The sequence below is a fragment of the Helicoverpa armigera genome, chromosome 19 (assembly GCF_030705265.1).
Source record: "Helicoverpa armigera isolate CAAS_96S chromosome 19, ASM3070526v1, whole genome shotgun sequence".
Classification (NCBI taxonomy): domain Eukaryota; kingdom Metazoa; phylum Arthropoda; class Insecta; order Lepidoptera; family Noctuidae; genus Helicoverpa; species Helicoverpa armigera.
In genome coordinates this window covers 2,524,997-2,537,213 of record NC_087138.1, presented here as the reverse complement: position 1 = coordinate 2,537,213, position 12,217 = coordinate 2,524,997, and the positions used below count along the sequence as shown (strand labels likewise).

General features: G+C 36.7%; 1 protein-coding gene across 6 annotated transcripts in view; it reads left to right on the top strand.

Moving 5' to 3' along the window:
* The window catches only part of LOC110382568 (protein kinase C and casein kinase substrate in neurons protein 1), a 111,125-nt gene that overhangs the window by 44,926 nt on the left and 53,982 nt on the right, over positions 1-12,217 (top strand). For all 6 annotated transcript variants that reach the window (XM_049841612.2, XM_064039397.1, XM_049841613.2 and 3 more), the window contains 2 exons: positions 2,004-2,248; positions 11,006-11,154. In XM_049841612.2, the coding sequence (XP_049697569.1) occupies positions 2,032-2,248; positions 11,006-11,154 (366 nt within the window). In that variant the 5' untranslated portion in view covers positions 2,004-2,031. The remainder of the gene's footprint in view (positions 1-2,003; positions 2,249-11,005; positions 11,155-12,217) is intronic.

Here is a 12,217-nt window from a genome sequence, read left to right as displayed (position 1 = left end):
CAAAGAATTTTGCAAAACAACAAAACTGGCTTCTTGTGCTGTTCTTGTAGGTACAATGACATCTAGTCGGATTTGTTACGAAGAATGAACATGAACTTTATTTACATACTTTGCTCGTATTCTGAAAATATCGTAGTATTTCATTCAACAAGCTTTCACTATACACAAACTCTTGTTGTTTTCTATTATGACTAAAACATAAATTTTGACCTTAGTAGGTTTCTTCACCAACTTATTGCACATTCAAGAGGCTTTGAATTTTATTTTCATTACGTACCTTCTTATGTATTTAAATATTCAATCGTATTTTTAACGCGTAGTATTCTGATTTAAGTAAATACATCACCACTTCTTCCTTTACTATAAATACCGTATCGCACATGCTTAAGATATATTTTAATTTCAAATGAACATGCTTTAGCGATGAGACAATATTTAAATATAAAACTTACGATATCGAGAGCCATCAGAGGATGCTACGAGCGATTAATATATAATTAGTTGTTATTCACATATTTACATTGCAATCTAATCCGCTGGTATTTATCAAACTTCCTGTATTAAGGCAACTTATGAAGATGTGACGAATTGGAATAGTCAACATTCCTGTTCGTCACATCTTTGTGAATGTAAATCGTGACACTCCAATTGTGATCAGATCTAGATCTTTTAAAACATTCAAGGCATAAAGAATTTTCCATTTCTGTCATTCGTTTACGGGTCGAAATACCCGTGAAGGTCGAAACCCAGCTGGGTTCCTACCCTTTTCAAAATCCACAACATGACACTTACAAGTCGCAATGTTGGTTAAAATATACGCGTTCATAGGAAGTGATGGGGGGAGGTCAAGGTCACCGACATTTTACACAAACGGCTGTGTTATGTAATGTCATGCTCGTAAGTCGTAATTGGTTCGTCACGACTTTTTGTCTGCCGTCTAGCTTGAAGAGTTTACGTAGACGACTTCTGGTTTTGTGTTCGATTTTTGTGGTTTTTGGTTTCTTGGTTTGCGTGCTAGATTTGGTTACGACTGAAACTGAAAAAAAAGAACATACGATTACGTTAGTAATTTAGGTCTCAGGATTTTTTTTAGATGTGATTTTAAGCAATATTAGTAAGTTAGAAACTAAACTGCAGAAAAAGTGCTAGAAATAAAGCAATTAAGTTAACTCAGCTATTTGAATGGAAAATTATACCCAAGAAATGACAATGAAATTTTTAGGCATATTTCTTAAGAGCATTTTGATGACCATCTTAATGACGTAATGTGTTTTCGACTTCTTCTGCCAGACTACTATATTTTTCTATAGCTGATCTTAGAAAACCAATATTCCCATAAAACCATTGGGGAATATATTAGTTAGCTTAACGTTTTTCTCCAAATTAAATAACGCACCTTAACGCTTGACAGTGATGGATTTCTCCTGGGATATCCGTGGCGTACGTAATTTAGACGGATGCCCAATTTATTTCGTCCTGTCCGGATTAGATCATTGAATGTATTAATTTCTCATAGAATATTCATTGGCTTGGAACATTAACTTTCGTATGAGTTACTGCTGATATAATTATGTTTCCAATAAGTCCTGCTAACTTACTCCAATCATAATGTATAAACTGTAGCCCTGACATTATCCTGCCAATGTCAGACCCTACGTTCAATGTCACCATTTAAGGTCCCCCTCGCCCCTCGAGGAAATACCCATTTAGTTGTTTCATGGTTCAGTCGGCCCATCACCATAAGTAGGTATGCAATGCAATCATAATGAAGCAAAGTACAGTTAATGCATTTTTCATTGTTACTGAATATTTTTTAACAAAAGGATTTTTGTACTATCAGACTTATACCAAATCCGTGACAGCAAAAGCGTGGATTCGTCAATTGACGCTGCGTTATACTTGTGGTTTAACTAGACAGTGGGCGTAAATTGTACTAGGGCGCCATGATCGCAAGTAGATAGCTCTAAACATAAATTCTAAAGCAACCTTTCTCCTTGTTACAGAGGGGCGGTGTGTGAGTGTCGCACCGCCATGTCCCACCACAGCGACGAGCAGGCGCTCCTCACGGTCGCCTCCGATTCTTTCTGGGAGCCTGGTAACTATAAGCGGACTACAAGACGAGTGGATGATGGACACAGACTTTGCGGAGAATTACAGGCTCTCGTACAAGAGAGGGCAGACATTGAGAAGACATACGCCAAAAGCTTGAGAGGATGGGCGAAGAAATGGAATGACCTGATTGAGAAAGGTGAGTGGTGGCAATTTGCTCTAGTTTTTAAGTACACAATATTTAATTACAGAATATACAATACATACTGACAGACATTAAAGTTGGGATAAAGTAGCGAGATTAAACCTAGTAAAGACAGCAGACAATAATAATGTCATCTACATAAATTATACAGGAAAAACTACCCGTAACATTAATAGATCCTCATTGATTACATTTCCAAACCACATAACCAAGCTTTTCATCATCAATATTGTAAATACAACACTGTCACATGATATTTTCATTCGGCAACAATAGCCGGCATTGATAACCGAACTGTTATTTCGATGACCGAACAAAAACACAATGGGTTCGGTCTGAAACCATTCATTCGCGGAGCTTCAAAGATTGATTACGAACCATTGAACGACAATGCTGCTGATTCGTATCTTTATTATTTATGCTCTTGTAGGGTTCATGTATGTTTACCCTTTTGGAGTATAAAAAATGTACAGATAATGTTAATTATTCACCTGACCATGTAAGGTTTTTAAGGGCTTGTTGTAATCAAGCAATATTAATCACGAAATGTTCGGTACATATTTATAAACTCCCTGAATCGGAGGGAACATAACTATGATGGACTTCATTCCCAATACTGTTGCGACAATGGTATCTCATATCTGCCTCTGAATCATGTAAAGAAAATGCCTATAGTGAAACTCATTTCTCATGTCGTCTTCACTGGCTGCCATGTCTAAATATACATTTAAAAATCATTAAGTATTATGAGTTATATTTAGACCAATCTCAGCAGGTGTTTCAGAGTTAATTAATATCACTTTCGCTTGAGTTTGAAAACAATTTCGCTCGAAATCGATAATTGCTTCTTTGAGTCTCGTGGGCTCAATTCAAATACATTTAGCTTAATTGGAATTCGCAACTTAATTATTGTAGGTACTTTATACATTGTTGCTGACTTTTTGCAAAGAAGCCATACTTGGTACCTCCATATATTTACGATGACTTATCGAAAGTTAAAAAAGTCCTTTTACAAGCTCAACCAATCATAACAAGTAAAAGTCTGATAAGTGATCAGAAACTTGTACAGGATTTTGTATATGGCTTTAATCATAACTTTCTGGGTAATATAGCCAATAAGGAAAATACGATTCATACGATTCGATCTTTCCGTCAATACATATTAAAGCAACGCCAATCACAGTGCCTTTAATTTTTGACGACCCAAGCTGTCATTTGCTCCTCATTTTGTGATAGATATGCCAGCTTCACAATAAGATCATCATGGTTTATTCACCATGATTCTACTATTAGATATTTACTTCTCTTAATATATGCCTTCTTCTTCTTTTTTTAATTTTCAATATTGACTGCTGACTGTCGTTTATGCAAGCTTATAACACTTCTCAGGCTTATCAGAAAGCCTATTTGCTCTCCTAATAAACAACTTGTAGTTATCATTCCATACAACTTAACTAGCACAACAATTAAGTATTGCAGTGACATCTGATCTGACAATGCCGTGAGAATCGGTTCTCTCTCCATGAGAAACATCGGTTCAATCGTATTGATGCTGAGCATCTTAAATGCTGTCGCGGTATGAATAGAATTTAATATCGGAGGAACAAATGAGCTTTGGTACTGGTTTTGCATGGAGTTCCGTACAAAAAAAAAGAGAGATTTAACACAATATTTTATGGGGACCGTGAAAAGTACATATAACATTTTGTATTTCGCACAAGTTGGAAACATATGTATGTAGTTATGTAGTTTGATGCCCGTTATATATGATATCATCATATGATGCAGGAGATCTAGACTAAAACCCATACCTCTATATATATGTTCCATTAGGCCTTTGAGAAGATCGATAAACCTCCCCAAACTAGGAACCATCAATTCTGGAAAAGACACTGACTACACTCCATTAGACCTGAGGAAAACCTGTTTTATTATTTAACCCTTACGGAACCCCAACAGTACATCACTCAATACAAAGTAGAACCGGAAACTTATTCATATATTTCTTCATTGATTAATCAAAAGATCAGAGAAGTCTTACGACATGAATGCATAATATAATATTCATGGTTCCATACAGCTGTGTCCAGTTGTTGGTTTATTATGCTTTCATAAGCATTGCTCAACTAATCGCTGTTCGTTGAGACTTCGTTTTAATATTGTTGTACCTATTTGTTAGGAAAGTTTTATATTTTATTGAGAGCCGTGAATTCTTTCCTCTCTTGATATCCTCATCAGGTCTTTTTAATGTCCCACTGCAGGGCAAATGTCCCTTTTTGTATGGTGTGGAGAAGATAATAATCACAACACTTGTTCAAAGAAGATTGTCTATTTTAGACTTTAAAGTCCAGGGGCCCGATTCTCCTAATTTTACTTAAGCGACCTTCGATTGACGTTCGACTCGATTCGACTGAGATCCAATCCCGACTCGATTACTATTGAAGCGTATGTGGCATTCCGCTATTTTTTCTTTGAAATAAACGTTTTTATTCTTTTCTGTCATTCAATAATGAATCATTTTGTCTGCAAATGATTTACGATTGCAAAATGATTGTACAGCAAACTACCGTATAGACCAAAATCATCAAAATAGCACACCAATCGCACACCAATCAAATGTCAATCGAATACGATTGGTCTTTTATTAGTAGCAGAATGCCCGATATGGTTAAAACTGCTATTACGATCATATTGCGATTCGATTTCTATTCGATTTTGACATTATTAACTTAGGAGAATCGGGGCCCTGGTTTCTTCAAAATGTGTTTTCCTTCACCTTTACTTGGTCACTGGCATCCAAGATAAACTCATATAACTTAATCACGTAGTTACTTGCCTGACCTGGACTATTATTCAAATTATGGGCACATTTTACTTAGCATATAAAATGCTCTCATCTCCCTCAATACTCTCCTAAGCTTTAGCGTTTAACGTGCTAGTGACATCGTTACTTGCAGCGTCGCCACAAATTGAAAATTAAATATTCAGCCGCGCAGTCAAGAAAGTACTTTCTGATTATACCCTGAGGAGTTGCTCCAAGTTTTCAAACTACGTTTATGTTGCTTAAAAGTACCCACTGGATTTAGGATCGAATTCTAGATACCATTTCTCTGTTAAAGGATTTAGATTTTCTGGCATATTTTACTGTCCTACATTTATTTGAAAATGTGTATGGTTTTTGTTCTCATGTCCTGTGGGAAATACTTCCCGAGCTTAGATGAAATTATACATTTTGATTGCTTAAAGTCTAAGTAGAAACACATAAACATAGGTTACTTTTTCCCCGTTGCATAAACTTTTTTCCCGGTACGTGGGTAAAACCGCGAGTAACGTATAGCTAACAAATATCTTGGTACATTAAGTAACTTCTCTTTAAGTACGATCAAATCGCAGCTACTTGCCTGAATACGCAATTTCGCTCAGCATGCATTGGAATGAGGAATTATTCAAGAGGATACAAACTGCATACTTAGGAATTGCGACACATGGACAAGACGCAAATTAGCATAAAACACGACGGCATAGCTCGATGTGTTACCGACTCACTTTCAATAAACACTTTGTATCAAGTTGTACATGTGTTGGCCACAAGTGTACATTGTGTCAAATGATTTGTTACTTCATCATCATTAGAAGTAGCTGGAGCAACGTAAATCTTCTATATTATGTTGTTGTTCTAGTCGTCCTTTAGGAGAATTATACTGCTTGTAATTATCAACTATTTGCGTTCATAATTTTTCTTCACAAGTGTTTGCTTTGCGTGTTGTTGTTGGTTGGTTATACATGACTAATTCACGATTATCCAAAAGCACATCTCGGGAGTGCATGCTAATGAACTGATACTTACTCTATACACTGGCAAATTATTTCAGTGAAAATAACGAAAGAATGCTGTGTGTCTGTTTACGTAAATTTTATAGGAAATGGATGCTATATTAGCAGCTGCAATAATGCTCTTGTAGCAGTTCTTTATTCCCCAAACGCACTTTCATACATTATACTGAATACAAAGCTATTCTTCGAATCATCCTCACAGAAATTTAATTCTCCTCTTCCAACAAAGATGGTTATCCGCAAAGCCACGCTAACTCTAACATCTAAGCAGACACGAATGGAGAACCACATTTTAGCAAACACAAGTACTCTTATGTGTACACAAAACCCGCCATGTATTCCTAACCTGCCTCAACAATTTATAAGTAGCAAGTTTCACAGAAGCACGTACAACGGGTACCGATATGACTTTATAGCTAGGAAATGCTTTTGTCCAGTGGTTGTGATGTCACGGGCTTGTGTTGTTTGTGGAAGCAAAAGTGTTTAGGAAATATTGCTGCTTTATAGTTCCGGGATGTATGTACATTAAAATATGAATGGTACATGGTCTATTGAAGTAAATGTTTTTGCTTAATGAGAGGCTTCTCGGTACCTACCAATGTACCCGGGATTCTATAAGACAGTACAAAAAAAAACATATCTGCCTCATCCCCATTTTGTCGTCTTTTCACAACTAAGTTGGATTTGGCTTTATGTGTCTCAGCATATACAGCCTAGGCTCAGCATAGGCTGGCTACGGAGGGATCTACAAAAAGCAACTGACCTGTACTTAGACGTACAGAACAACAAGCGTGATATTAAATAAACTGTTAACCAGTCTATTTTCTTCATGGTCTCGACTCCATAATGCATTTTGTTATTCTCATAATCACATTCGATTCGGCTCTCGATATAATTTTTATTACAAAAATACACAAGGCCTTGTACTCGATTCGCAGACAAAATTCATTTTAATTTTCAAATCGCTAGGCTTGCACAATTTTATAATCTGTGCTGTTTAAAAGATCGATAAACTTATCGATTAAAGTCATGAATCCGTGAATGACTTCATTTCGATTAATTAGATTAGTTTACTTCTCGATTGATATCAGTTTAAAGTTGTGCTCTGATCTAAAATTATGCAACTAATAAAGTCCCCGGCATTGCTCCTGAGTGCACATCCTGTAATATCGCTCAAGTGAATTTGAACGCATTTAGAATATTCAGATGGCACAATATTCTAAATTGATCAGCGTGCCTGAAATTCAACTCTGAAACCATTGTTTTATAACCAATTAATTGAAATGCACAAATGCAACCGTGAACAGAATATTACTCAATAAATCACAGCTCAACATGTAGCATTCACTTTTACAATGGACGTGCTCTCAAACGCGAAAAGAATAAATTCGTTCGACGAAAACGAATTTCCACGCTCTTGAGTAACAAAATGTGTCGTGAATAAAAATATTCTTAATGAAAATGAAAGTTAATCGAGCATATCAAGGATCAAAAACAGAATCGAGACAACTCGTATTCGGATCACGGACTCGAAACGAACGTACGTGCCGAAAGCGTGTTTTAAATATCTCGTTGGCTGATTTAAAAATCGAAAGTGTCGCGATTGGTGGTTTTGAATTTAGAATGGTGTGTATCGGTCATCGGGTTGGTGCACCCTTACGTCACTGTTAAGTCTTATTATGAAATGTACTTGCGAAAATGGCCCAGCCTTCGATTGATGAGGCCGGTTTGTTGTGCCTACCTGATGGTGTCGCTTTTATGGTCTTGTTTCTTTCTGGTGAAGACCAGTTGATCAGGCAATAAATGATAACATCGGCGTAAGATTAAAGCTACAACTTTTCTTTAAACAAATTACATTCACAAAACAGTTTCGGCCACTGTTCATTCAATCTGTCATCATCTAACCGCTTGACCGCGCGGTTGGTCGGAGTTCGTGCAAAACTTTCTGGCGAAAAGCTAATTAAACATGACTTCCCCTTATCACATATCATATGGGACTAGAACAACTTCTGAAATGCCGGCTATAAAGTACACCATCGCCAAAAGTTTTCGGATTACGAGTTATCTTGTCTCATGTGATTTTCCTCAAGGCTCAAGACCTTTACCACAATAACATTCACACAGAACAGCCACCGTCTAATTTGGCCGCAAACACATCGTAACATGCAACTCTTCTCACAAGAACCTGCGCCTTACCGACCGCAAACCGACCGGTTTCTCCACACATAACCGCCCGTTTATAGCAAGTGCAATGTGCAATGAAAGTTATTATGACATCGGCCAAATTGCAGCAGTTCGTGGAAAAATATGGACAGGTTAAGCAAGGAGTTATCACTTTCCTGCTGAATGAAAATTTTGGACACAAAGTCGTAACACAAAAACTTTTAAACGTCTGTTGAGCACTTGTCTAAAAAAATTCAGATTATTTCGTTGAAATAAGGTCCGTTTTGCAGCCACACTTTTTTTAGACAAGTGTTCAACAGATGTTTAAGCTTTTGTAGTAAGGCTGCAAGTGTCTTGTTAGTCTGTTTTATTATGTTTAAGTTATACAGTTTCTGTGATTATCGGCCTTTATGTAAAGTCTTACGGCCAGTTGCAAAAAAATTGTGTGTTACGTATCCGTATAATATGTACTATGCTTGAACGAATTGCTGCTTCGTAATATTTTATCAAATCGCACGAATAGAACTAAAGATTAAGTTTGGTTGAACACGCCATTTACTAGATCCTGATAGTAAGTATATAGCTCGTTCAACTAAAACTGAATTTTGCAGGTTTATTATATTATTACAAATTCCCTTTTCATATGACTCGAAAGCCAAACAACAATGGAGATATCAAAATATCACTCGATGCTTTTAAATAATTACGCCGAAATTATTTTGAAAACACCACAATGGTTTCAATGCCATTGCAATAACATTTAGAGATAACTGTTTAAATATTTGCATTAGTATCTCTTCTTATTTAGACAATCATTGACACCCATTTTACACTGACACGAATGGAGTACTGAGAGGTCTCAGTACAACCTCAAAGGGAGAATTTTAAACATAAAACTCCTTCTGTGTTGTTATTCTGTAGGTTTCTGAATGAACTGATTTGATGGTCTATCGGATGCAAGCGCGACTGTCATGCTATCTATATCATATCTCGGGTCGATTCCGAGTGGCGAGTATTAAACCTAGAAAGTTAACCTCCAAAGTAGAGACCATTATACAAAAAGAAGAACACGATAATCTGCTGATCCCACCATCACTGAACTCAAACTCACTCAAACTCAAAATCGTTTATTCAAATTAGGCTGATAAATCAGCACTTTTCGAACGTCAAAAACAAAAGACAGCCCCCAAAACGCCCGCCCTTCACCACTTCCTATGTGTTTTTGCTGGGAAGAAGAAGTGGCGCAACAAACTCCCCAGCAACACATGTCTGTCTGCAAGGTTTGAAGAACCAGAATGTATACAAGTCAAATAAAAATATCATTATCACATGATAACCATTATATAAAATTAAGAAAGGAAAAAACAATACAAACTTAACATAAGTTTAACACAAGTAGGCTAGCACACAGATTTACACCTATAAAGACTAAGTACTCAAGCATTACTTACAGTCTATTAAGTGTATCTAAAGCCTCCTGTTAATAAAATAAGAATGTATTTTTAATATAAGCATAAAATCGGCGTGCCCACCCACATGCGCAGATGGATATGTTGTAGCTGTACAACACAAACAAGGTGTATTCCTGCCAGGACTACAGTATTATTATTTTCTCCAAAATAAGCTAATAGAAAATCATACTATTATTAATAGTGTCAATAGCCACCAACACGACCTGGTACCGCCAGCAGCACCCGTTCACGAGTATAACGCGAGGATCAGCCATCGCCCCCTTCGCACATTTTTGAGGGAAGGGGACAACCCGACCCCCAACGCTACCGCTGGCCATACCGTCTAAGGGAGCATGACGTGCTTGCAGCTATTCAACAAAAGTAGAACATGTAAGATGTACTGCAGTACTAGCAAGCCATAAAGCAACAACGCTAAGCAAAATTTAACAAAAGTTCCCAAAGTAAATAATAAAAGAAAAAAAACAGAATTAATGTCTGAATTAATGTCAATCAATGTAAAAAAATAATAATAATAAGTTAATAATTTAGTTACAGTGATAACAAGAATGAGCTGCCTTGCGTTCAACTTAGCGACCAACTATTCCTATCATTTAAATAATCATTAATGCTATAATAAGCCTTCTTTGAAAGAATTAACTTTACTTGTAATTTAAATGCATGAAACGGTAATTGTAGTAAAGTTAGAGGTAGTTTATTGTAAAAGCGGATACCGAGCCCCAAAAATGATCCATGAACCTTATGAAGTCTGTGAGTGGGTACACACAGTTTGTGCTTGTTTCTAGTGTTAATACTGTGAACATCGCTTTTTTTGGTGTACAAATGAATATTTTGCCTAATGTAAAGTATATTGGCATAGATAAATTGTGATGCCACAGTAAGAATGCCTATTTCTTTAAAGAGCTCTCTTAGCGAATGTCTACTACCTAACCGGTATATAGCACGAACAGCTCGTTTTTGTAATATAAATATGTTTTGAATATCAGCAGCTTTGCCCCACAGAAGAATACCGTAGGACATAACGCTGTGAAAGTAGCTAAAATAGACTACTCGAGCTGTGTCTACGTCAGTGATTTGTCTTACTTTTCTGACGGCGTACGCAGCTGAGCTAAGCCTTCCCGCGAGGCTAGCTATATGCGAGCCCCACTGAAGTGAGAAATAGAGAGTGCACCTATGTCTGCGCATAGGCTTCATTTTAATGTCCTGTGCAAAGAATGTATCCTTCTTCCCCATTGCAATTTTCTTAGCTCTAAGCCACATTGCTAACTCAACCTTTCTTTCCCAGGCCCAGAATATGGCACGATGGAAGCCGCGTGGAAAGGCGGCATGGTGGAGGCGGAACGTCTATCAGACCTGCACCTGAGCGTCCGCGACCGGCTCGTCAATGACGTCATGGCTCAAATCAAGAACTGGCAGAAAGATACCTATCATAAGGTTAGTGGAGGAGTATTTTGTATAGTTTTAAGAAAAGAGCTATGGCTGGAAATAATGTAACTTGTGATGTCAGGTTATATAGATAAGTATGGAAATAGAGAAGTGATTATGAAAATAAAAAATATGGAATTAATGTACTTAATTGTAAAGCATAGTGGTAGTGCTCTTAAATTAATGTGCGGTCTGCATACGGTTATGATTTGAACAATTTCTGAAATTGAGGTTGATGAACTAACTTATATTGAGAATACACATAAAATTATATTATCAACTGCAGTTATATCAAGATTTTCTCGTATAGAATACGAGAAAATCTTCGCGCGGTCCACAAAATTAAATGGTCCTGAAGTTTAGAAAAGCTCCGTGTGTCAGGTGTACCATTTTGTTTAATGGTCCGAAAGGCTATTTATACAAACTTCTATTTTTACGTATCATTTGCTGTTTTATACAGCAGTGTTGGACTTTTCGTTCTAATGTATGTTGTTTAGTGCTCAGGCCAATATGTTCTGATAATGCCATTATGTATTTAATAAACAAATCTAAGAACCGGTTTCTGTCATCAGATTCGGACGAAAAATAAAGGTGCTCAGAAACCATCGATATACTTTATCGTTGTATTCCTTCCGATCATTCCCATCCCATCGCTCCTACAATAAGTCACTTAACAGCCAAAAAATAAAGTCTGTAACAGAATAGAAGTTTTAATGACTGGACTTTAGATTTCATATTCCTTTGCTTTCAATATCTACTGTAATTGTAAGTAAAATCAAACAGTAGCTTTAACTTAATCCTTGTACTATTACAAGCCTGTTCCAAAACTGACATGATTGATTTTATTACAGCTACCCACTTGATCGATATGGCCACATAATGGTCCTTTGTGTGTCAAATATGGATCAGACTTGGCGACAAATTTCATGCCTATTAAGTACTGCACCCGTAGGTTTTGAAGTTACGATAGGTGCTTGAATTTTGGCGTAGTTCCAACCTGATACTATTTTATAACATAGGTCCCAACGGTCATATTGGCTGCTTCTATTTTTGGGCCCAATTTTAATGGAAT